Source organism: Staurois parvus, unplaced genomic scaffold, assembly GCF_062004578.1.
Source record: "Staurois parvus isolate SC_StPar_1 unplaced genomic scaffold, SC_StPar_1.0 ptg001037l, whole genome shotgun sequence".
Taxonomy (NCBI): domain Eukaryota; kingdom Metazoa; phylum Chordata; class Amphibia; order Anura; family Ranidae; genus Staurois; species Staurois parvus.
Genome location: NW_028318833.1, coordinates 616,533 through 643,828, shown reverse-complemented (window position 1 = coordinate 643,828; position 27,296 = coordinate 616,533). Strand labels below are relative to the sequence as shown.

Genomic DNA, 27,296 nt, shown 5'->3' with positions numbered 1-27,296 from the left:
GCAAAACAGTCGGTGGGTTGCCCAGGAGGCAGCAGGGTCGCAGCAGTGTCAGTGGAGGCAAACGGCCACGGAGTAGAGCACCAGCTCCACTGCAGCCTACCACCACGGCCAGTAGTGGTGCCGGTGTGCACGGTGGAAGTAGCAGTCAGCCAGTGAGGAGTAGCGGGGGCAAAGTTTCCTACTCGGCGGTGTGGCAATTTTTCGTCAAGCCGCCCGAGGAAGTAAACGTAGCCGTATGTCGACTATGTGGCCAGAAAGTCAAGCGTGGCCAGGGGGCCCATGTTGGGACTACAGCGTTGCGTCAGCATATGCAGCGTCGCCATTCGGTGGCCTGGGAAAACCGTGATAAAGATACGGCGGTTCTGCCTGCCCCAGCCCCCGCTCCATCACCCGCTCCGTTACTTGCTCCGTCACCCGAAGTCAATCGCCCTCTATCAGCCAGTCAAGGCTCCAACACCTCTGCTGAGGGGAGTTGTCGCTCGTTGGCATCTTCCGCTCGTTCAGATGCTCCTTCTCCTGCTACTCCTCTTCACGGATTCCGTCAGCAGTCTTTCTTGGAATCCGTTTCCAAGAGACAACAGTTTGCGAGCACGCACCTGACGGGCCTCTGTATGGCCTTCAATTTTAGCTGCTTATGCTCCGCCACTCTGCCATGGGCCCCTGTACCGCCTCCTCATGCTGCTGCCAGGCCCGTAATCTGCCATGGGCCCCCGTACCGACTCCTCATGCTGCTGCCAGGCCCGTAATATGTCATGGGCCCCTGTACCGCCTCCTCATGTTGCTGCCAGGTCCAGAGTGTGTCATGGGTCCCTGTACGGCCTCCCATTGCTGCTGTCTCCATCGCCACACTCTGCCATGTGCCACTTTCAGGTCTCCTCACACTGCTGGTGGGTTCCATTTTGTCATAGGGTGCTGTATGGCCTCCCATTGCTGCTGCCTCCACCGCCACACTGTGGCTCCACACTCTGGTTTTGGCCCCGTGACTGCCCAAATGAGTGAAGTGTGCGGTGATTCTAAGATCGACGGCACTCATCTGCATGTCATACTGACTGACAGTATTATTTCTCTTCCCCAGCAGACTCCAAGGGCATTTAAATTAAAGGTACAGTGTTCTGCACTAATATAAAGGCTCTCTGAAGCCTAGAAACACCCTTTTTATAAGTTAAATTCGCAGCGAATCTATTCGGCTCGAAGCGAATTTATGCGGCGAATTCGGCGAATCAGCCGAACCGAATTTTTGAATAATTCGCTCATCTCTAGTCTTGGGCAAGCGTGAGATTCAGCTGCGGGTCTTGCAGTCATTGTTTGGCAAGCCTAACTTTGCTTGTCGTATCCTGCCGATGGGTCGGGTGTTCTGCCGTCGTTTGTCGGTGGCAATGTACGGGGTTACTTCTCCTTTGCATTTTATTCGCTTCACTCTGGAGCATCGGGAGGAATTGCGGATCTGGCACAGTTTTTTGGATTCCTTTAACAGATGGATGTCTGGCCCGGTGAGCAATTTTGATATGGAGTTGTTCACGGATGCGGCGGGTTCCGCGAGCTATGGGTTCTTTTTCCCGAGGACGGTGAAGTGCGGCTCTGCGGCCTGCTTCCTGGCGTGAGGCGGGTTTTCTTCGCAATCTGGTGCTGTTGGAACTCTTTCCAGTTGTCTTGGCGGTGGAAGTTTGGGGGGAGTGTTTTTGAAATTTGAAGGTTCGCTTTCACTGTGATAACTTGGGGGTGGTTCAGGTCATCAATCGGGTCTCTGCTTCTTCGCAGCCAGTGATTGGCTTGCTTCGCCACTTAGTGTTGCGTTGCCTTCAGTTGAATGTTTTTCTCTATGCTGTGCATCTCCCTGGGGTCGATAATGCTCTGGCTGACGCTTTGTCTCATTTTCAGTGGGACAAATTCCGAGAGCTGGCGCTGGCAGTGGAGCAACGCGGGGTTCCTTTTTCCGACCGGCTGTGGGGGGTTCCCTTGGGGTCGTCCCGGGCTGGATTCAGCGTTCGGTGAGTGAGGCGACGTGGTCTGCATACTCCAGGGTCTGGCTGGAGTGGCTGGAACTGTTGCAACGGGTCGGCCTTGATCTGTGGGGACCTGAGGTGTGGCTTGCTGTGCTGTACCTCTTGGCTAGGAACTTTGAGTGGGGTGTGTCTGTGGAGGCGGTGGATTGCCGGTTGGCCGATTGTTGAACGATTTCTGCTTTAACCTCCCTAGCGGTCTGATTATGTCAGTATTTCTGTGCTCAAAGTGGTACATTTTTTTGCATGAAAATATGTATTTTTTTATTGTAGGCTGTAATTCTTAGGAATAACTCACTGAAATTTGTCCGGACAAGAGTCTAGTAAACATCCCGGGGAGGATAAAATTTGAAACACAAAATCATAAATTATAATATAATAATCATAAAAAATAATAATATAATAATAATAAATGTAATTCAATAATGTCATCAAACCAAAAACACTGAAATGTGAAATAGAGCGCCAAGTTCGCACATCACTGAGCTCAGTCGCAGAATCGTTTTGAGTGTCTGATGAGGAATTTCCCCCACAAATCATTATCACTCAATTCTGCAAGTGGTTCTGATTTACTATCGCTGTTCTCTAGCCGGTCTAAAACCGCGTCTGACCTAAAGGGACGCTTTTTGGACGCCATGGACGTTTCTCAGTTTCCAGGCAGAAAAAACAGTAAAAATGCAGGCAGGGCGCCGGACAAAGCACTCGGGACAAAATGTATGTGAAATGGTTTGATACAGGAATGTTATACGATGTGATTTTAGTGTATTTAGTGAATGTCACTTTCAGATTTTTAAATTTCCCGCCAGTTCCCTCCCCCGTACGTCCCGACGTCGCAGGGGACGGAACCCAGAAGACAGATGCCGGCATCGGCCGGAGGACATTGCCGGGGACACTGCAGGAGGGACATCGCGGGAGCGCAGGACAAGGTAAGTGCAGAAGAGATCCCGGAGCAACGCTGCAGTGTATTCCCGAGTGTAGCTCGGGGGGGTTACCGCTTGTGGTGCTGAAACTTTACCCCGAGCTACACTCAGGAATACTGCCAGGGGGGTTAAGGAATGTTTTGTGTATTGAAGTTGAAGTGTTAATAAAAGGCCGTGTTGGCCATTTTACTCCAATCGGTGTTGTTTTTTCTTTAATGATAGTTTATAGGGGGGGGTATGTGAAGAGTGAGGTGGGGGTGAAGAGGTCTCGATTAGCCGATCTCTTGTGCACTAGTCATGGTTCATGTTCTGTTATAGGGGGGGTATGTGAAGAGTGAGGTGGGGTTGAAGAGGTCTCGATTAGCCGATCTCTTGTGCACTAGTCATGGTTCATGTTCTGTTATAGGGAGGGGGGGGTATGTGAAGAGTGAGGTGGGGGTGAAGGGGTCTCGATTAGCCGATCTCTTGTGCACTAGTCATGGTTCATGTTCTGTTATAGGGAGGGGGGGGTATGTGAAGAGTGAGGTGGGGGTGAAGGGGTCTCGATTAGCCGATCTCTTGTGCACTAGTCATGGTTCATGTTCTGTTATAGGGGGGGGGTATGTGAAGAGTGAGGTGGGGGTGAAGGGGTCTCGATTAGCCGATCTCTTGTGCACTAGTCATGGTTCATGTTCTGTTATAGGGGGGGGGGTATGTGAAGAGTGAGGTGGGGGTGAAGAGGTCTCGATTAGCCAATCTCTTGTGCACTAGTCATGGTTCATGTTCTGTTATGGGGGGGGTATGTGAAGAGTGAGGTGGGGGTGAAGGGGTCTTGATTAGCCGATCTCTTGTGCACTAGTCATGGTTCATGATCTGTTATAGGGGGGGGGTATGTGAAGAGTGAGGTGGGGGTGAAGGGGTCTCGATTAGCCGATCTCTTGTGCACTAGTCATGGTTCATGTTCTGTTATAGGGAGGGGGGGATATTTGAAGAGTGAGGTGGGGGTGAAGGGGTCTCGATTAGCCGATCTCTTGTGGTCATGGTTCATGTTCTGTTTATCACTTTTCATTTTCACTTTCACTTAGAATATCATATAATGTGAAGCTCTACAGACTTTGTATCAGAACTCCTCCAGCTGCATCTCAGGGAAGACACAGCAAGGAAGATACAATACTGTGAGTAACATTGTATATCATACTGTATGTGTTCCATTGTGTGTTATTGGCAGAAGCCTCATATCCAACATACCTCTTTCTGCAGCACATCGCACCCAGCACAACTCATGCTGCAGCATTACACACCCAACACACCACAAGACAGTAAACCCAATGCACCATAAAAAGGTACACCCAACAATTCTTCACATCCTAGCAGGGGCGGACTGACCATTTGGAAACTCGGGCACTGCCCGAGGGCCCGGGGTCAGTAGGGGGCCCCATGAGATGCCCCTGGTACCTTTTTTGAGTTTGGGCAAGGACACAGGGGCCCCATGATCCCCTATTGCCCAGGAGCCGCATGAGTTGTCAGTCTGCCTCTGCATCCTAGTATATTCCATGCAGCACAACTTACACTGCAGAACATTACAACCAGCACAACTGACAGTGCAGAATATTATACCCTGGATGCTTCACAATGCAGAACATTATGCCCAACCATGCTTCACACTGCAGAACATTACACCCAACCATGCTTCATAATCCAGAACATTGCACCCAACTATGCTTCATACTGCAGAACATTACACCCAACCATGCTTCATAATCCAGAACATTGCACCCAACTATGCTTCATACTGCAGAACATTACGCCCAACCATGCTTCATACTGCAGAACATTACACCCAACCATGCTTCACACTGCAGAACATTACACCTAACCATGCTTCATACTGCAAAACATTACACCCAACCATGCTTCATACTGCAGAACATTACGCCCAACCATGCTTCATACTGCAGAACATTACGCCCAACCATGCTTCATACTGCAGAACATTACACCCAACCATGCTTCATTATGCAGAACATTGCACCCAACTATGCTTCATACTGCAGAACATTACGCCCAACCATGCTTCATACTGCAGAACATTACACCCAACCATGCTTCATAATGCAGAACATTGCACCCAACTATGCTTTATACTGCAGAACGTTACGCCCAACCATGCTTCACACTGCAGAACATTACACCTAACCATGCTTCATACTGCAAAACATTACACCCAACCATGCTTCATAATGCAGAACATTGCACCCAACTATGCTTCATACTGCAGAACATTACGCCCAACCATGCTTCACACTGCAGAACGTTACGCCCAACCATGCTTCATACTGCAGAACATTACACCCAACCATGCTTCATACTGCAGAACATTACACCCAACCATGCTTCGCATTGCAGAACATTACACCCAGCACACCCTACCTTGCAGGATAATACACCCAAGAGATGTCAGATACAAACAGTTAACATTTGCACCCCCTTTATACACAGTTTGGCCATTTAAGCCTGACTGAAGGTCTGATGGATAATTTATATACACCATTCATCCAAAAATTGGTGGACACCTGGCCATCACACCTACTAATGTTTAGAACTGGGAATGTTCCTGATTTTGTTTTATATTTCTGGGGGGTAAGAGGGGGGGACAAGGGATCACAGGGGGACATGTCTTCTTTCTGTGTATCAGCAGGGTCCACTTGACCCTCCTCCCACAGTTCCATAAGATCTTGCATTGCACGTACATCATTTAATGTGACATATATATCCTGGAAACTGACCATTATTTATAGGTGAGCACGTTCCATCAAGGACGGGTTAGTCCAAAGCCACCATAATAAAGCCAAGTTCAATCCAACAGGAAGAATAAGTACCTAATCTTGTAACAAATGCAACCTTTGCTGTTTTTTGCCCAATTGTCATGAGGTTGATCTTCCCAGTGGTTCAGTCCATCACATTAAATACAGGTGTACCTCTGTTTACGAATGTAATGCTTTCTCCGGGACGTTTCGTATTGCGAAGAATTCGTAAACTGAAATGCGGTTTCCCATAGGAATGCATTGAAAACCAATTAATCTGTTCCAGAGGTACAAAAAAAATATAGGTCAGTGCCATTTTTTTAAATGTAAGTACGGTATTTTTTTTTCTTCACTATAGCTCAGAGAATCAGCTGTCACTCCCCCCCCCCCAGCTAAAAGAAAAAAGTTTCCTTTTAGTTTATTTCCCAGAGTTAAAAGAAACAATGTTTCTCTTTAGTTTGTTTCCCAAGATAAAAGAAACTAATTATCGTTTAGCTGCGGGGAAAGTGACAACTAATTCTGTGAGCTATCCTGAAGAGAAAACAATGCCGGCAATTACAATTAAAAAACGGCACCAACATACACTGCGTATTGCGAAAAAAATTTGTAAAAAAAAGAGGCGTTATTTTCAATGGGTTTTCATTTGTAAACTGAAAATTATGTTAACCAAGGCAATTGTAGACTGAGCGATGCCTGTATAGAATTACATGTCAAACACCAGCTCGAGTTTAGTTAATGAAGTGCTGTTGTGGTTGCTTTTAAGTGGGCAAAACAAAACGCCAGTTCTTTGAGCTTATTAGGGATCATGTCTTTCGCATTAAAAATTGCAAAATGGAGACCCCCATTAGCAGAAACGTGGGTCTGTATCACAACTTTGATCTGGGAGTGATTAGGTTCATGGCTTTGGAATATATCCCATCCAGGGGTGGACTGACAACGTATGGGGCCCCCGGGCAATAGGAAATCATGGGGCCCCTGTGTCCTTGCCCACACTCAAAAAGTCTCTGAAAGGTACCAGGGGCCCCCTACTGACCCTGGGCCTTCGGGCAGTGCCCAAGTGTCAGGAATGGACTCACCACTGGTGGTGCTGTGGCTCACTTGCTCTGTGGGCTGCAGTACCAGCTCCTACCAGAGGGTGCTTTCAGCAGCCAGAGTCTCACTCCTGCAATCAAGCCATCACCTGAGGCTGATTGCAGGAGGTCTATTTAAGCAGGACCAGGCCTGCAATCAGTGCCTTGGTGTTGTTTCCCATGAGCCCCCGTATTTTGTCACCTGTGCCTGATCCTCTGTTCTGTGAAGTACCCTTTGTTGCCGACTCTGCTTTGATCCTGATCCTGCTGACTGTCCCTTGCACTGACCCCTGGCTCTTTACCTGACTACTCTCTGCCTGCTCCTTCCTGTGCCTACCTGCCCGTTAGTTGCTGAACCTGGCTTATGACCTGACTACTCTCTGCCTGGTCCTCCTGTACCTACCTGCGCGTTAGCTGCTGAACCTGGCTTCTGACCTGACCACTCTCCGCCTGCTCCTCCTTTACCTACCTGCCCATTAGTTGCTGACCTGGCCTGTCTGACTACGTTATACCTTCACGGTTATCCATCCATCCCGCACGGATCCAGTCTCTGCTGCCCAGGCCTGCTAGCCTCTTCACGTCAGGCTCTCCCCTGGTACATACCCTCGGTGGACCCCTCTACTACAGTTGGGTGCACTCAGGGGCCGCGACCTGGTCTCAGTCCTGCACCAAGTCCATCCCCACCATCAGGGGCTCTGGTGAAAAGGCAGACTGGGGCTTAGACTCCGCGCCCTGAGGAATCCCGGTTTGTGGGTCACTAGAGATCCCGCCGGGCAGTGCCTGGCTGTCCCTTACGGCTTGCCTGACCATTTCACCTCTCCAGCCCTGACTACGCCTGGGTTCCTGCACATATTGATACTAGTTGAAGGTTGGTTCTGTTTACTGTGCGTTTTGTATATTTGGGCGGCTAATAATAAATCATATTATTATTATTATTATTACATCATTTCTGAAGCCTGCTGTTTCCCTGTGTCAGTCGACACATTTCTGGTCATACCTGGATCCCTGACACCAAGTGCCTAAATGGTCAGTCCACCCTTGATCCCATCACATGTGCGAGGAGGTAACATGGACCAGAAACTTTTACAACTTGGGACACGATGGATATATAAACTCAGTGCTACCCACTACCCAGGCTTGAATGAGTCTTTCAGTTTTAAACCATTTTTATAATCCATGATTCTGCCCCATAGCATTCCCTTATCTCTTTGCAGCCATACAATAGGATATTCATTTTTGTTTTTCAACTATATAACGTTTATGTGGATATGGATACATTATTTCATGATTGAGCTGTAATTCTGATCTTGAGATATTTGTAATAATTTTTCAGAATGATGGTTCCCCCAGCTTGTCCGTCAATATACATATGCAAGGTTTTTAGATCAAAAATAGTTTTTGGGCCCTGAGTAAGTGTTACCAGATGCAATGGTATGGACACCCAGGGCGAGGTTTCTCAGATTCGTCTGAGACCCGTGTCTTGTATGTTCTGCCGAAAGTGAACCACAGCCCCCTGTTTTCCTTCATTGTTTATTTATGTGAGGTTAACATTTTTTTTTAGAATACTGGCAGTATGGAATACAATGCCGTACTTTGTCATTGGAGATTTAGTGATTGCTGTCTGATCTGCTTAACCACTTCCAGCCCAGACACTTTCACCCCCTTCCAGTCCGGACACTTTCACCCCCTTCCTGTCCAGGCCAATTTTCAGCTTTCAGTGCTATCACACTTTGAATTGCGCGGTCATGCAACACTGTACCCATATGAATTTTCTAGCATTTTTTTGAGACAGATAATATTTTATTTTGGTGGTATTTATTCACCACTGCAATTTTTTTTTTTATTTGCTATATAAATGAAAAGTCCAAAATTTGGAAAAATAAGTGTTTTTCTTATACAATTTTGCAAATAAATAATCGTTCTTCATAAATATTGGGAAAAAAAAAACCCAAATTAGTTTATAACCAAACATTATAATTTTTCAAATTTTTTTTTACATTTTTATTTTATTTTTTATATTATTATTTGTTTTTTTTTAACATACTGTCACCCTAGCAGTACAGTGTCACCATGGTGACACTGTACTACTTCTGGGGCGTGATGAAGATTTTTTTTTTTTTTGCACTGATTGCTTTTACACCCATAAAGGCTGTAAAAGCAATCATTTCTCCTTCTCTCTGGCTGCATTCTTGCAGCCATTGAGAAATATTGTGTGAGCTGTGATTGGTCACAGCTTGTCACATGGTACAAGGCCGTTGTGAATAGCCCTGTACCATGTGATCTCTTTGATCATTTACAGATTTCACACGTAGTAAGCAATGATGTCAGAAGTGACATCTTACTTACTGCTATTCATGTGATCACTGATTGGCCAATCAGTGATCACATGATTGGGACCTCACACAGAGGTCCCGTACAGCGATCCAGTGTTCCAGGGAGCGCACGCAGGCTGGGCACCATTTATGAACGGCAACCCGCTCCTTCACTACTCCCTTCCGGCCTTTTATATACAGTTGTGGCCAAAATTATTCAACCCCCACTGAAATTGAGTGTTTTGGCCAGTTTGACATTGCTTTTGATCATTCAGTCATCTTGCTTACATTTACATTAAAGAGGCACTTGTAGGTCAGACAAATATAACATAACAGTTATAATGAAATAACCACAAATGTCTTTTCTGTGCTCACAGCATTATCAGTTTTATTCAACCCCCAAGTGACATTCAATCTTAGTACTTAGTACAGCATCCTTTTACAGTTATAACAGCTTTTAAACGTGAAGCATAGCTTGACACAAGTGTCTTGCAGCGATCTACGGGTATCTTCGCCCATTCTTCATGGGCAAAGGCCTCCAGTTCAGTCACATTCTTAGGCTTGCGCACTGCAACTGCTTTCTTTAAGTCCCACCAGAGGTTCTCAATCGGATTTAAGTCTGGTGACTGCGATGGCCACTCCAAAATGTTCCAGCCTTTCCTCTGCAACCATGCTCTAGTGGACTTGGAGGTATGCTTGGGATCATTGTCCTGTTGAAAGGTCCAACGTCTCCCAAGCCTCAGGTGTGTGACGGACTGCATCACGTTTCCATCCAATATCTCCTGGTACTGAAGAGAATTCATGGTACCTTGCACACGCTGAAGCTTCCCTGTACCTGCAGAAGCAAAACAGCCCCAAAGCATGATTGACCCTCCACCATGCTTCACAGTAGGCAAGGTGTTCTTTTCATCATAGGCCTTGTTCTTCCTCCTCCAAACATAGCGTTGATCCATGGGCCCAAACAGTTCTAATTTTGTTTCATCAGTCCACAGAACACTATCCCACAACTTTTGTGGTTTGTCCACATGGCTTTTGGCATACTGCAGTCGACTCTTCTTATTCTTTGGAGACAGCAAGGGGGTACGCCTGGGAGTTCTGGCACGGAGGCCTTCATTACGCAGTGTGCGTCTTATTGTCTGGGCTGAAACTTCTGTACCCACATCTGACAAATCTTTTCTCAGTTCCTCAGCAGTCACACGGGGACTTCTCTCCACTCTACGCTTCAGGTAGCGCACAGCAGTCGAAGTCAGCATCTTCTTTCTGCCACGACCAGGTAGCGTTTCAACAGTGCCCTTTGCCTTGAATTTGCGAATGATGCTTCCTAAGGTGTCTCTTGGTATGTTTAACATCTTTGCAATCTTCTTATAGCCATTGCCCTTCCTGTGAAGAGAAATCACCTCTTCTCTTGTCTTCCTGGACCATTCTCTTGCCTTCACCATGTTTGTAACCACACCAGTAAATGTCTAGAAGGAGCTGAGTATCACAGTCATTTTAAAGCTGCCTAATTGGTGCTTATTATGCTTGATTGCTGCTCGGTGACATCCACAGGTGTTTTCAATACCTGATGGAAAGCACCTGTATGAACCTCTGTTCTTCAGAGTGGTAGTCTTTAAGGGGTTGAATAATTGTGGCAATGAAGAAACCACATAAGAACCATTTACTACTGTATTACATAAACAATTGATGTCATTTTAGTTGCATTTGGGTAGTTACAACGTCCTTGTAGGATTTGATTCTGAATACAATTCCAAATGTACACTATAGTCCCTAAACCCCTTTACAGCATTGGGGGTTGAATAATTTTGGCCACAACTGTACATGGGCTGGATGTGAAGTGGTTTAAGATATTAGTGTGACCATCTTACTAGTTGTGGATTACTTTTTACTTTTTAATTTTTGTGTATTATTTTGTGGTTATTACTCTCTACTACTAGATGGCACAGGGGTGGACTGACAGCTCATGGGGCCCCTGGGCAATAGGGGATCATGGGGCCCCTGTGTCCTCACCCACACCCATATGAAAAAGCCAATGAAAGGTACCAGGGTCATCTAATGGGGGCCCCTACTGACCCCGGGCCCTCGGGCAGTGCCCGAGTGCTCGAATGGTCAGTCCACCCCTGAGATGGCGGTTGTAGTGTCTTGCTGGTATTTGTGCATTGGATTGGCCTTCTTGATCATTGGTGGCGTTGTTTTGGATTTTATTGTTGCTTCCTGTGCGGCTGCGCAGTGGCTTTGGGTGGCTTGGGTTCGCACATGTGTGTAGATGACCTCCGCAGTCATATACTGGATGTTCGCACCCAACCAATGAAATCATAAGTTGGCCGGGTGGAGGGTATAAAACAGGAGATTTGTGAGGACATGGCCTTTTGGCCGCAGAGGTGGTGCTGGAACATTGGGCTGGGATTATGATCCTATATCTGGTGAGGCTTGCATTTGAGTCTATGATCAGTATCAGGGGCGGACTGACCATTTGGAAACTCGGGCACAGCCCGAGGGCCCGGGGTCGGTAGGGGGCCCCATGAGATTCCCCTGGTACCTTTTTCATTGGCTTTTTTGAGTTTGGGCAAGGACACAGGGGCCCCATGATCACCTATTGCCTGGGGGCCCGATGAGTTGTCAGTCTGCCCCTGATCAGTATATAGCCACCTAGGTGGCCTTTAAGAATCGTTTTCTGAACATTTTTCCGGCCTTCACTTTTTTAGCATGGGTGTGTGAGGAGTGAAGGCTATTGCTGACATCTAGTGGCAAGGTTTTGATATTGATCATCTTTCCTACCCTCGCTATTGTAAGTAATCTGGATAACAATTAGATAGTGACTTTTTTTTTCCATTGTTGATGGATATATATTTATATTTAGGTGGATATTTGAGCTTCTTTATATCCTCTGCAATTGCACGAACGTCTGGGCCATAATGTTAATGTAGATGCAGAAACAACACCTCCTGCGCTCAGGGACCCAGATCAAGGGTGGATGGGTGGGAAGACCACTTGTGGAAGTTCGTCCACCAATGGATCAAAGGTTGTGCAGCTCTTAAAAAGGCTGGGGAGCCCAACCAGTACTGCAAAGTAAAACAAAAATTTAGCGCACCAACCTTGCGCATTACTTCAATAAACTGATTTTTTAAAATTAGATGTATAGAGCTCTGAGGAAGAAGGGACCCCCTTCGAAATGCGTCAGTGGAACTTTGAGAGTCTCCCCTCTTGATGTGACTCGCACTGGTTTTGTACTTCATTGTTCCTTTGAGGATCTTATATGCTTGTTTTACTTCTTTGTTTGTGAGTATATATCTCATTTTAATAAAATCACAGTTTATTGAGGTAATGCGCAAGGTCGGTGCGTTCTCTTTTTGTTTTACTTTACGTTAATGTAGATGCACCAGTGTATTTTTGAATGGCTTCGGCAGCATGATTTTGATAGTAAGCTGGAGGTTCATACATATTCTTCTGGACATATAAAAAAGTCTTATATATAACAATGATTGATATTTGTTATAACTGTGCCTAATTCTATATTTTTGTATTTCAATGTTTTTATTAATTTATAAACAGTTTAAGACAGGAGCAACAAAACACGCCCACGCAGGGGCTATCAATTGCACATAAAAAAAAAAATTAAAAAACAGTGCTGTAACAGAACCAGACCCCGACTGCACTAGGGTATTAGACTCCCGCTTCCCTGTCCAAACACAGATCCACGGACACCACCGCTGACCATACGAGACTAGACGAGACCAGTCTTGAAATAAATCGGGAAATAGACTACTTTATTTTAACACAGATACAAGATATATACACAGGGCGGGGCAATACACACCCAGTAACAAGAAACACATCAGCAGGCAGTCCCATCAGGGGGAAGGGCTGCTGGAAACACCCCCCACCAAGCCAATACACAAACACCTACATCTCATAATAGTTTGCTCCCAAGCAAGACACACAATAGAACAATGGAATACAACCACATGGAATTAAACAGTGAACAACCCCCACCTATACATGTCTACACACTATCAGGATATTTCACCCTGCACCCCTAACAGGCACAGGGTGACTTACACATAAGAGGGATATAGGGAGCTGAGACAGGGGTCTCCCCACCTCTCCAAAATGAGCTGTGTTCCATGGGCCCCCCACCCAAAGTCACTCCCGTCGCAAGTGCTCTAACACCAACAGAGCAAAAGGTGCGCCCACGCAGGGGCTATCAATAGCACATAAATGACAAAAACATTAGTATAACACCAACAGTAACTCAAACTAAAGGCAGCTATCCACTGCCACACCAAAAACAAACAGAAAAAGAAAAGGAAAGAGGAGTACAAAAGGAAAAAGATAACAAGACCAAGAGCAGGGGTCCAAGAACGCCAATACCGAGCAACATCACAACCCCAGACTAGCCGGGGGGAGCGTGAGAAAAACATATTGCAACCACAGCTCTCTTATTTTCAAGAATTTCCATTGGGAGTCGTTACAGATACTCGACATCTGTTCATTGAGCATCATAGTAGTCATACGGTCCTGTACCCCCTGAAGAGGGACAAACGGGCTCTTCCAGGTCTGAGCAATTGTTCTAGTGCCAATAGGAAGCCAACTTCTGCTGATGAGCCAAGAGGCCCGGTATGGGACAATGAAAGAAAGCATACCGAGCATCCCAGCATATGGAGAGATGGAACAAAGTGAAAAGGAGGCCAAATACAGGAGACCAAAATTGAAACAGTCTCAGGCATGACCGCCAGATATGCAATACCTCACTATGATGGCCACAACCCCGAAAACATCGATCACTGCAGGTAGAGTTTGCCTGGGCCAAACGAGCCGGAACCCAATACCAACGAAACAGTACTTTGTATGCCGCCTCCAGCGTGGTCGTATTAAATGAACATTTAGTTATAAGTGACCAGACCCTATTACAGTCCTCCAGATCCATGATTGCCCCCAGGTCATGCTCCCACTGAGCGACATATGAGAGAGAATATGAGAGAGTATATATGCTGGAATTTGTATATGTTTACAAATTCTGGGGGGCCGTGACGAGGCTCTGTAGCTTACACATGTATTTGCAACTTTGTGCTAACTAAACCCCTGTTTTTAATGCATACTGTTAGACAGGTTAATTTGGTTTGTGTGCAAGTTGGCTGGCAAGTTGAGCTGCAAATTTTTCTGTTTTGTTGTTTGAAATGCGTCATCCTTTCATGTGCTCCTTGCTGTGAAGGCCAGTTATAGACTGGGGAAGTGGCCATTTTTTGTATTGTAGAGGTCTGTGCGTCCCTCCATGGATATGCCTCTCCAGACCATCACTTACCCACCACCAAAACAGTCATGTTGAACCATGTTACAGGCAGCAGAACGTTCTCCACGGCTTCTCCAGACCCTTTCACGTCTGTCACATGTGCTCAGGGGGAACCTGCTCTCATTTGTGAAAAGCACAGGGTGCCAGTGGTGGACCTGCCAATTCTGGTGTTCAATGGCCAATGCCAATCCAGCTCTATGGTGCTGGGCAGTGAGCACAGGGGCCACTAGAGGATGTCGGGCCCTCAGGCCACCCTCATGAAGTCTGTTTCTGATTGTTTGGTCAGAGACATTCACACCAGTGGCCTGCTGGAGGTCATTTTGTAGGGCTCTGGCAGTGCTCATCCTGTTCCTCCTTGCACAAAGGAGCATATTCCTGTCCTGCTGATGGGTGAAGGACATTCTACGGCCCTGTCCAGCTCTCCTAGAAGAACTGCCTGTCTCCTGGAATCTCCTCCATGCTCTTGAGACTGTGCTGGGAGACACAGCAAACCTTCTGGCAATGGTACGTATTGAAGGGCCATCCTGGAGGAGTTGGACTGCCTATGGAAACTCTGTAGGGTCCAGGTATCTCCTCATGCTACCAATAGTGACACTGACCCTAGCCACATGCGAAACTAGTGAAAACAGTCAGAAAAGATGAGTAGGGGAAAAATGTCAGTGGCCTCCACCTGTAAAACCATTTTTGTTTTGGGGGTTGTCTCATTGTTGCCCATCTCATGCACCTGTTGTTAATTTCATTACCACCAAAGCAATTGAAACTGATTAACTGACCAGATCCATATCCCAGGAGTTATACTCTGATTTAAAAGTCTTCCTTTAATTTTTTGACCCATATATATATATATATATATATATATAAAAAGCCTGGCATCAATTGTTTAATCAAATAACTACTACCGTAATTCAAAATTTTTCTTAAACAACAAAACATAGAATACAGCATATCAAAATCAGGAGAAAAATCAACCAGGAGAATCATTTCCCTATATCAATTGAATGGAGTCACGATATGGCACCTATTATCAAAAAATATAAATAATCAAATAGAAATATTAAAATAATTGGAATAATAAACACTTTCAAAGATATTATAAATATATTACAAAATTTACCGTAATCAAAGAAATAAATACAAACCAAAGTCAGATTTTAACTCCTCAGGATAAAATACATCCAGAGAATGGACCCATTGGACAAGCAGTTTTTAAGCTGAAACATGTGGTGGTAAAGGGGTTGTTCATAACAGGTTTATTTATTTCAGGTACTTATATAGCGCCATCAATTTGCGCAGTGCTTTACATATACTGTATACATTGTACATTCACATCAGTCCCTAACCCTCAAGGGGTGTATCTAAGGTCCTTAACTCACATTCATACATACATATACTAGGGACAATTAGGCAGGATCCAATTAATCTCCCAGCATGTCTGTGGAGTGTGGGAGAAATCCCACACAGGAACAGGGAGAACATGCAGGTGCTGTGGCTGGAATTTGAACCAACGACCTTAGCACTGCCAGGTGAAAGTGCTAACCATTTAACCACTGTGCTGCCCAGATGTGGTGGTGGCAGGGAATTGACTCTGAGAAAAAAAAGAATTCCAATGGATCCATACTCTGGATACTTTGTATTCTAATATATATTTGTTGTTTTTTTTATTTAGGAAAAAAAATCTATTTACTCAACACAACATCAATATATATATATATATATTTTTTTTTACCAGAAAAAGATTATCGTATTGTGTATGTGTGCACTAAAATTCATTTAGGTGTATTTTTTCCTAAGATTTGTGTTTGATAAATGGCTGTGCAAATATCATGCAACATAAAAAAAAATTGCAACAGCCACCATTTTATTCTTCATGACCTCTGCGTTCAGAAAGTATATAATGTTTGGGGGTTCTAAGTAATTTTCTAGCAAAAAAACATATGCTACATGTTAAAATAGACTTTAGTATCTATTATCATGTGAAGTACCCATAATAATAGTGCTTTCTTACTTGAGGCATCTTGGGTTTTAGGCCACTTGAGCCAAAGTTTGGAAGCAGCAGAATTAGTATTGATGGCAAGTACAATGTATTTTTCTTTACACAAAATAATAATGGGATTGGCTGTTGCTCACACGTAGCCTATTGATTTGCATTATTTATGTTGGGATGGCCACTTTATTTTTCCTCCATTCAGACCTGACTATATCGTCCCCTGTGAAGCCAATGATCAGAATGGAAGGCCCCATCTGCCTAATTGAAAACAAAGAGAATGGAAATCTTGTGGTGAAGCCCGAGGCCATCAAAATTTTGTCTGGGATCAGTCAGCCAGTGGTGGTGGTATCCATTGTAGGCATGTATCGGACAGGGAAATCCTACTTGATGAACAAGCTGGCCGGAGCTCAGAAAGGTGATATATCAATTAGTAGGAAGTTTTGTTACATGTTATTGATGTTACTGAGAGTTTCCCTTTTTAATTTCCATAGGCTTTAACTTAGGTGCCACCATTCAAGCTGAAACCAAAGGAATCTGGATGTGGTGTGTTCCTCACCCCTTAAAAAAGGATCACACTCTAGTTCTCCTGGACACTGAAGGTCTGGGGGATGTAAAGAAGGTGGGAATATAAGACTAGAAATTATTTAATATGATTACCATAATTTACTGTTATCGTAGGTTCTGTATTTTGTTTATGGATGTTATGACCGGCTCAGTTTTGAAGGTATTGTTAGCAGATCAAGTGAATTATTTAAACGTCTATAGTTTAACATATTTGTTCTTTTTTGTGTTACTGTTCCACACACACCTATTATCTCTTACTACGAGGGGCGAGTCAAACTGGGACTTTTGAGTTAATGTAATAAAAGAACAAATTTCAAGGAGTGTAAACTGCATTTATTTTGTGGCATACTCCCCTGCTACATGTATACACTTATCCCAGCGTTTAACTACCGTATTTTTCGCCGTATAAGACGCACCTGATCATAAGACGCACCTAGGTTTTAGAGGCAGAAAACAGGAAAAAAAAAATTCTGAACTAATGGACTGCAGACATAGTACAGGAGATGACCAGAGACTGTGGACAGCACAGGGATGACCAGAGACTGCGGACAGCACAGGGATGACCAGAGACTGTGGACAGCACAGGGATGACCAGAGACTGCGGACAGCACAGGGATGACCAGAGACTATGGACAGTACAGATGACTGCTGACCTTTGGGGAGGTGGGGAGCGGGTACCTGAATTTGACAGATACCCGCTCTTTTTCCGCGGAGTTGTTCTTTCATCTTACCTGTTCCTCTATCCAGCGGTGCGCTGTCTTCCCGGCTTCTGTAATGGCGCTCGGGATGACAGCCGGGTGCCCAGTGCGCATGAGCGAGAAGCACTTGCGCTTTGTGATTGGTCCGGCGGCTTCTGGGATCTGTCATGTGTCCCAGGTACCGCCTTACCATTCACAAAAAGCACCGATTCTTGCGCATGCGCACTTGGCACCCGGCTGTCATGCCCACACTACAGAAGCCGGGAAGACAGCACGCCGCTGGATAGAGGAACAGGTAAGGTCCCGCTGCAGAGCTGAGCGGCCGGCCCGGTATTCTGACATGGCCGCGGTGGAAATACCAGACCGGCCGCTCCATATTCGCCTTATAAGACGCACTGACATTTCCCCCCCAGTTTTGGGGAAGAAAACGTGCGTCTTATACGGCGAAAAATGTAATGCCTGGAAAGCGTCAGCATAGAAAGATTTGTCAGTACGCGTAAACCATCCTAGGACTGCCGGCTTCACAGAAAGATTCATCTCTTGTGCAATTTCAGGACAGGTTATTATCCAGGATCAGGTGTTCCATACGCTGACTGTTCACAGGAATGACTGCTGTGGGCTGGGATCCACCACAGCCAGGATCGTCACTGATGGACGTTTGGCCATCTTTGAAACGTTTACATCATTCAAATGTCTTACTGCGGCTGAGCGTCTCATCACCGTACTGTGCTTGACGTCTTCTGTAGATATTCACACACGCTGTTCCATGCACGCACCAATACTGTTGTCTGCCATCTTGATTAACGGCCTTTGGACTGGCCCACAACATGTACACCGCCTATCAGTAATAGGACGCACTTGCAACTTACTACTGCGTGTAGTACCGCCATGCTAGCATCCCTTTTTATACCTGGAAAAAAAAGTCCCGATTTGACTTGAATGCCCCTTGTATTTCTGTTCTTCCCTTTTCATTTTCCTTGCTGGTCTATTTTTCTAGGTCATAGTCCAAACACCTCCAGCCCACATTAAGAGAGCATTTCAAGAGCCCTGGGATCCTTTGAACACACTAGTTTCTGTACCGAGAATGGTGACCAGAGCATGATAGACCCATGCAGACCGCCTCATCCCTTGCTGTGTGTCTCATCATTGGCCATCAAATGTTATCCATAGTCTAACTAGCTAACAGGGTCAGAGTGCTGTTTCGCCATCTCTGTTTGCTATTAGCACAATAGAGAACCAGAATTCTAGAAGAATCAGGAAATAATCTTAGAATGAATGCAGACAACTGAAAGTGCCTGCAGTAAGGTAAGCAGACCATAAAGGTGAAATCAAAGGACGGTGATGAAGTGGAGCAAACCTTTTCAAGAAATTTCCCCATTTTTATTTGGGCAGAGAGACTTCCATCTGAGTCTGAAGATCAAAGGTGTCAGTTGATGACTACCTGGAGAACGCTTTACTGCATATTCATTCCATATTTTTCATGTGCTAAAGCAGCCCTGTTACCTTGGTGACAACATAGACCATGGACAGGCTGTAAAAGAAGATCAGTAAGTATCTGTCTGGTGGGCAGGTAAAATGTCAGCGACACCTAAAACGTGTGTGGAAAATGTTAACTGGCAGACTGTGCAGAACTATAGGGGGACCCAAATTCATAAGCAATCCCTAAGGGGTTAGTGCTACACAATGTATGCCACTTGCTAAATGACGGTTTCCCTAACTGTTATCAGCAACATAAAGGAAGGGTGGAGATAGTGGTGACATCATAACCCGAATTTGGCCATGGTCCATATTTGGTCAATGTTATTGACCCCATTTCACCATGTGATGATAGGTAATGATGTCACCCCTTAGCCCTGCCCCTTTGCTTACTAGGCTCCGGACTCCCAGCCATGTAAATGAGTAAGCCAGGTGACATCAATACATAAAACACAACACGCCTGTGCAAGAGTGTGGTGGTCAAATGCCAGTATTTGTTGCATATCCAATTCACAAGTGGAGATACATATATAGTGGAACAGAAGTTGATCAGTAAATCAACTTCTGACCAACTTCAGTGGCCACACATAGATTGAATTCAGCCAGTCCCTGCTAAGCTGGATGCATTTTGATCCATCTGTGGCCACCTTTACCTTCTTCCACAACTCACTATTGATGTGGCAGACCATCTTTAAAAGTGATTGGCCAATAGAAAAGTGCAGAAAGGGTAGAGTTAGACACAGATGGTTTTCTTTTGCAAATTAGAGTTCCCCAATTTACAGGGCTCCCAAGGAGGCACTAATACACAATAGGAGTGATGTTTATTTTTTACAGGATTGGCAGCTTTGACTTCTTACCTCCACCGTGCCTTCGCTCTATCATTCTGAACAAAAAAGAATGCCAGAAACTGTAATGCTGCATGGAGTGATCCAGTGCTGGTACTGGTTACCAGGAAAGTACAGGAAGCTTCCATTCCAGTAAACCTATCTTACCTTTCTTTGCATTTGTTTCTGGTCCTTTTTAGGGGGATAGCAAAAATGATACCTGGATTTTTACCCTCGCTCTCCTGCTAAGCAGTGCCATGGTGTATAACAGCAAAGGAACCATCGACCAGGATGCCCTGGATAAATTAAAGTATCCTTTTTCATCCTAGGGTCTTGGTGATTTCATGTATTTATGTTCTAACAGGCTGCTTGTAGATCTTAGAACAAATTAGAGGGAAAGGACAGAAAAATGGATAAAAAAAAATGTTGTATCTCTTTTTTTACTTTCAACATATTGTAAACAGCTCCTCTGTACATGGAAAATGCTGAATTAAAGAAGAACTACCTTTTTTTTTTTAATTTTAAAGAGTATGAAGAGTAAGGGAAGTTTATAACCTCTCTCATTTTTTTTGCCATCTGTGTCCCAATGGGGAGATTTCCTTTCACTCCCTGCCCCATAGCCAACAAAGGAAGTGAATTCCCATAAATGGAATCCATTGGAGCCCCCCAGGTCACCAGAATTAGTGTCACCATTACTTTGCTGGGGACAACTCAAAATGTGGGATTTTCTTTCACTCTTGGTAAAAACAGAAATAGTGAGAGGGAATCACAGGCAGCCATAAAAACCTTACAAGGGTCCTAGTCTTGCTCCACTTTGTCCAAAACTAAAATAAATGTTTGCCTTTAGTTATACTTCAACTGCCTACATTTTGACCAATTATTATTCTAAATGTCCCTCCATGAAAAAAAGTATTTTTTTTGTATTCCCCTAATAATGTAAGAAGACAAAAGGAAGGGTCTCTTTGTCTCTTTACATGGTTACCAGCAGGAGTTAGGCCAGCCATAGACGGAGCAAATGTTTTTTGGTTCGCTTGATTCCCCCATCCACACAGTCAGTGTTAACAGGGGAATCCCTCCTGCCAAGACAGTGTTATTTCTAGCAGCTACAGTGGGGATCGAAAGTTTGGGCACCCCAGCTGAAAATTTGTATTAATGTGCATAAAGAAGCCAAGGAAAGATGGAAAAATCTCCAAAAGGCATCAAATTACAGATTAGACATTCTTATAATATGTCAACAAAAGTTAGATTTTATTTCCATCATTTACACTTTCAAAATAACAGAAAACAAAAAAATGGCGTCTACAAAAGTTTGGGCACCCTGCAGAATTTATAGCATGCACTGCCCCCTTTGCCAAGCTGAGACCTGCCAGTGTCATGGATTGTTCTCAATCATCGTCTGGGCAGACCAGGTGATGTCAATCTCAAAGGTTTTAAATGCCCAGACTCATCTGACCTTGCCCCAACAATCAGCACCATGGGTTCTTCTAAGCAGTTGTCTAGAAAACTGAAACTGAAAATAGTTGACGCTCACAAAGCTGGAGAAGGCTATAAGAAGATAGCAAAGCGTTTTCAGATGTCAATATCCTCTGTTCGGAATGCAATTAAGAAATGGCAGTCATCAGGAACAGTGGAAGTTAAAGCAAGATCTGGAAGACCAAGAAAAATATCAGACAGAACAGCTCGCAGGATTGTGAGAAAAACAATTCAAAACCCACGTTTGACTGCACGATCCCTCCAGAAAGATCTGGCAGACACTGGAGTTGTGGTACACTATTCCACTATAAAGAGATACTTGTACAAATATGGTCTTCATGGAAGAGTCATCAGAAGAAAACCTCTTCTACGTCCTCACCACAAAAATCATTGTTTGAACTTTGCAAATGAACATATAGACAAGCCTGATGCATTTTGGAAACAAGTTCTGTGGACGATGAGGTTAAAATTAAACTTTTTGGCAGGAATGAGCAAAGGTACGTTTGGAGAAGAAGGGGCACAGAATTTAATGAACAGAACCTCTGTCCAACTGTTAAGCATGGGGTTGGATCAATCATTCTTTGGGGTTGTGTTGCAGCCAGTGGCACAGGGAACATCTCACGAGTAGAAGGAAAAATGGATTCAATAAAATTTCAGCAAATTTTGGATGGTAACTTGATGCCATCTGTGAAAAAGCTGAAGTTAAAGAGAGGATGGCTTCTACAAATGGATAATGACCCTAAACGCACCTCGAAATCCACGGGGGATTACATCAAGAGGCGTAAACTGAAGGTTTTGCCATGGCCTTCACAATCTCCTGACCTCAACATCATTGAAAATCTATGGATAGACCTTAAAAGAGCCGTGCGTGACAGACAGCCCAGAAATCTCAAAGAACTGGAAGACTTTTGTAAGGAAGAATGGGCAAAGATACCTCAAACAAGAATTGAAAGACTCTTGGCTGGCTACAAAAAGCGTTTACAAGCTGTGATACTTGCCAAAGGGGACAGTACAAGATATTAACTCTGCAGGGGGCCCAAACTTTTGCAGACGCCATTTGTTTGTTTTCTGTTATTTTGAAAGTGTAAATGATGGAAATAAAATCTAACTTTTGTTGACATATTATAAGAATGTCTAATCTGTAATTTGATGCCTTTTGGAGATTTTTCCATCTTTCCTTGGCTTCTTTATGCACATTAATACAAATTTTTAGCTGGGGTGCCCAAACTTTCGATCCCCACTGTATATCAGCCACTTGCAATAATTGCATATAAAATCCGGCAGGCTGGTTGTGCCCAAGTTGAACGATCGATTAGATTGGGTAGATTCAGCCTACCCATGCACAGTTAGAATTTTGGTCAGTTCAAACCATCTATGGCTGGCTTTATCCTGGACCCTGCCTCTAAAGAGGGACTGCAGAAGCCTTCATTGTATTTGGCCCCATCCATTCCTATTGCTTCATGGACTTCCTATGCATTTTTTTATAGACTCAATATATTTCTACTAGACTTTTTGGCACTGTTATTTTTGCACTCTTTGGTGCTTTTGTATTTTTTAGATCTCCTTAACCTTTGATAGATTTGTAGGGGAACTCTCCGAGATGATAAAGGTGAAATCAAAGGACAATGATGACGAGGAGCAGATCTTTTCAAGACATTTCCCCATTTTTATTTGGGCAGTGAGAGACTTCCATCTGAGTCTGGAGATCGAAGGGGGACAGGTGTCAGCAGACGGCTACCTGGAGAACGCTTTAAAGCTTAAATTGCGTATGCATTCCATATATTTCATGTGCTAAAGCAGCCCTGTTACCTTGGTGACAACATAGACCATGGACAGGCTGTAAAAGAAGATCAGGAAGTATCTGTCTGGTGGGCAGGTAAAATGTCAGTGACATCTAAAACCCTTTAAGAAACAGAAAATTTGACTCACTACTACTTAGTAGAAAGTATTGATCCTACAGCCTGCCCTTCAAATATTTTTTTTCACCAAGGTAAGAGGGCCGCTTTCAAATATTTATACAAATTGCATTACTGAAGTTGTGGCTGAAATTTCTTGTTGAGGTATTCAGGCCCTGAAACGCTTACACAGTACGCATATTGTTATCCAAATGTTACAATGAAGTTTTGGTTGGGCTCAGCCAAACTAAAGCTGAATTCCACTTAAAGCTTTTTTGCATGGTTACATTTGCTCAGCTTGGACCAATGCAAGTATGTATGTGCCATACCTGTGGGATCCCTGTAGAAGCTGGAAATCACTGTAGTAGACACCACTACTACACCGCTACTATATCACTTCTATGGTGATCTCCACTAGCTTCCAGATATCATGCCGAGCGACTGCCCTGTTGCATTGTTAATACAAGGATTCAGTCACTGGGCACGGATGCCGTTCAGCGTACATATATTTATATTTACTCCATGAATATAATGCATTCTCTGATTGGACGAGGTGGAGATCATGATGTCACCACCCGTCTCCCTGCCTCATCCAATCAGAGAATGCTTTGCACCCATTGAGAAAAAATGTGAAGTGCTGATTAAATGGCACCTGTGCCACGTGAGTGGCCTCAGCTTCCATGGAGATACATTGGGACCAAGCTGGATCGATGTAACTATGCAAAAATAGCCATACCTGAACGTCAGCTAACCCCTCGCACTCCAGAAGATTCCCCCTCCCCCCCTTCCTGACCAGGCCATTTTTTGCATTGTGACGCTGCGTTACTTTAACTGACAATTGCGCAGTCATGAAACACTGTACCCAAATGAAATGTACGTCCCTTTTTTTGCAGTATTAAAAAAAGACCGTCAATTTTGAGAAACAGAAAATATTTTTCACATTTTGCTATTAATCATAATCAGTCAAAAAATTAAAAAAATAGAATTTCGTCATAAATTTAGGCCAAAATGTATTCTGCTCCATGTTTTTGCTAAAAAAAATCCCAATACGTGTAAATTAATTGGTTTACTTGAAAGATATAGCATTTACAAATGGCGGTATATATGCTGGGAATTTTCTTTTTTATTTATACTAGTAATGGTGGTGATTAGCGACTATAGTGGGACTGCGTGACTGTGGCAGCCATTCTGACACTGGGGGGGAACTGGAGTGGTGTCACTGATATCCCCAGTGACACCAATACAGTGATCAGTACTAAAGTACTGACACTGTACTAATGGCACTGGGCAGGAAGGGGTTAACATGAGGGGCGATCAAAGGGTTAACTGTGTGCAGTTTTACTAAGTGTGCTGTGTTAGTGCTTCACTGCAAGCACACTGCTTTGTATGGCTCTGCTATGCACAGCCTTGCCAAGAAGTCTCCAGGAGCTCACAGAGAGGAGAACTGTTTTGTTTACAAACAGTTCTCCCCCCCATTGGAGATGCTCGGCAATCACCGGACACTGGTGACTAATCCCCAACCGGGACCCGGTGATTGACAGCTAAGGCGGTGAATGGTGGCAGAATGCAAACCTACCTGGAAATGCAAAATCATGTGATTTTGCGCACCGCTACTGTCCTGTAGCAATATTTCTTTTCTGCTATAGGACGGTGGTAAAGAGGTTAAACAATCTGCACAAATAAAGGAAAAAGACTCAAGTGGGTTATTTACTAAAATCTGGTGCAGCTGTGCACAGAAACCAATCAGCTTCCAGGTTTGTTTGTCAAAGCTTAAAGTGGTTGTAACACCTCAAGTTTTTTACCTTCATCCATTCTGAGTGGCACTGATTGGCAGCACTAATAGGTGGCACTGACTGGCATTTATAGTTGGCACTGAAAGGCAGCTCAGATGGGCACTGATATGTGGCATTGATGTACACTGGTAGGCACTGATATGTGGCATTGATGTACACTGGTAGGCACTGATATGTGGCATTGGTGTGGCATTGATGGGCACTGACAGCTGGCACTGATGGGGCTACACTGATGATCAGTGTACATGTCCCCTCTAAAGAATGCCAATTACCGGCTCTCCTCTGCTCCCGGAGCTGTCTGTGTGAGGAGAAGACTCCTGGTAATCAGCATTTCCCTATTTACATGCGATCAGCTGTGACTGGACACAGCTGATCACATGACAGAGCTGACATCATCGGCTCTTTCCACTGATCGGCGATCTGCTGTGTTCCAGGGAGACAGCGCACCATCGATCACTGCGCCGCGCGCCCCCGGGGGTGTCGTATGATGTCCTACCAGAAGAGAACTGCAGCCCTCCCGTCATTCCCTTATATGGTGGGTGGGAGGCGGTTAATCAAAATAAAGTTAGAAGCTGATTGGTTATCATGCACAGCTGACCAGATTTTGCACGCTCCAGTTTTAGTAAATCAACCCCAATGTGTTCTCTGCAGCGGCTGGAGACCACAGAATATAAAATTGATAGGTTGATTTAAAAATGCTGACAAGCCTTTGATCTACTGTACATAAAAGCAACAGAACAGAATACATTGTTCTAATATTGTTACCGTGTGCTTAGAATTAAAGCCCATAGCTGTTATTTGCAGTGTTCTTTATACACAAATTAGGATACAGATGGATAAAGATGATTACAGCAACAGATAAGGTGTGGAAGGGTAAACCAGAGCATACAAGGCATGCCCAAGTTCTATGGATTAGGCTTTTGTAGGGTGTACCTTGTAGCCCAGGGCTTGCCAACCCCAACACACCTGCCTCCTCCACTGACAGGCCAAGAGATTGAAAAAAACAGCATGCACGGCCCTTCAAAAATTGGAAAGGCGGCAAACCTTTGGTGGTGGTGGTGGGGGGGGGGGCGGCAGGAAAGGACAATGTCAGCAGATGTCAACAGTTAACTGTCAATCAACTAACACCTAAACAGCTCTCTTTCATTTCTTAATCCATGTCCACAGCTGAAAAGTCACCGAAGAATATGACATATAATAGTACGAGAATTTGTCTCCAAATGTATTTTGGAAACCGGAAGTGCTTCGTGTTTGATTTCCCCACCACCAATAAAGATTTTCTTCAGAGACTGGAGGAAGTCCCAGACAGTGACCTCAACAGAAACTTTGTGGATCAGTGCGTGGAATTCTGTGATTACATCTGGAACAAGGCCGATACAAAGAGAGTGAATGAGACAGTCATGGTGACCGGACACAGTGAGTTCATCCAATGTCTCTTCCTAAACCATTGAACATAAAGGGGTAGAAGGCTAAAATCACTTACATCAGTCTTTGCACCAGAGAAGCTTACACTCTAATGCCCCCCCCAGTCAATCACGATTATTATTTACATTGTTTTCATACTTTTTTTTTATAGCTCTGACATATAGCACAGCGCTGTATAGAGAACACTGAGCCAGTCACATTAATATCTGTACTAGAGGAGCTTACACTCTAATGTCCCCTCCCCCACAGTCACATCGGACTCTGTACCAGAGGAGCTTACACTCTAATGTCCCCTCCCCCACAGTCACATCAGTCTCTGTACCAGAGGAGCTTACACTCTAATGCCCCCTCCCCCACAGTCACATCAGTCTCTGTACCAGGGGAGCTTACACTCTAATGCCCCCTCCCCCACAGTCACACACTGTTATTATTATACATTTTGTGGGGTTAGCTCAGGTGGGGGGATCACCTTCCCTGGGAAAAAGGTAGACCACACAGCAGGCTCTCTTCAAAATCTGACTGGTTGTCAGTTTTATTCACAGGTTTGCAAATATATCAAAACGAACAGAACAGAAAATAAACCCTTGCCATCCAGGCACTAACTAAACATAGAACGTTTCCTCTCTCACAGGTGAAGGGCTTCTCCTTGTCACCCAAAAATAAACCAATACGCAAACCTTTTCTTGTTGGTATACCGCACACAGCTCACTCAGGAATGGCTCTCTTAGTCTCTGTACCAGAGGAGCTTACACTCTAATGTCCCCTCCCCCACAGTCACATCAGTCTCTG

The 27,296-nt window shown here is 44.5% G+C and overlaps 1 protein-coding gene across 2 annotated transcripts in view; it reads left to right on the top strand.

Annotated features, from left to right (window-relative positions):
- The first annotated feature begins 4,039 nt into the window (after window positions 1-4,039).
- Window positions 4,040-27,296, top strand: part of LOC149441004 (guanylate-binding protein 7-like) — a 50,299-nt gene continuing 27,042 nt past the window's right edge. For both annotated transcript variants that reach the window (XR_016307454.1, XM_089657870.1), the window contains exons 1-6: window positions 4,040-4,074; window positions 16,562-16,774; window positions 16,851-16,978; window positions 20,122-20,231; window positions 22,973-23,160; window positions 26,250-26,498. Coding sequence is in view for 1 of the 2 variants with exons in the window: in XM_089657870.1 (XP_089513996.1) it covers window positions 16,591-16,774; window positions 16,851-16,978; window positions 20,122-20,231; window positions 22,973-23,160; window positions 26,250-26,498 (859 nt within the window). In the remaining variant the exon portion in view is untranslated. The remainder of the gene's footprint in view (window positions 4,075-16,561; window positions 16,775-16,850; window positions 16,979-20,121; window positions 20,232-22,972; window positions 23,161-26,249; window positions 26,499-27,296) is intronic.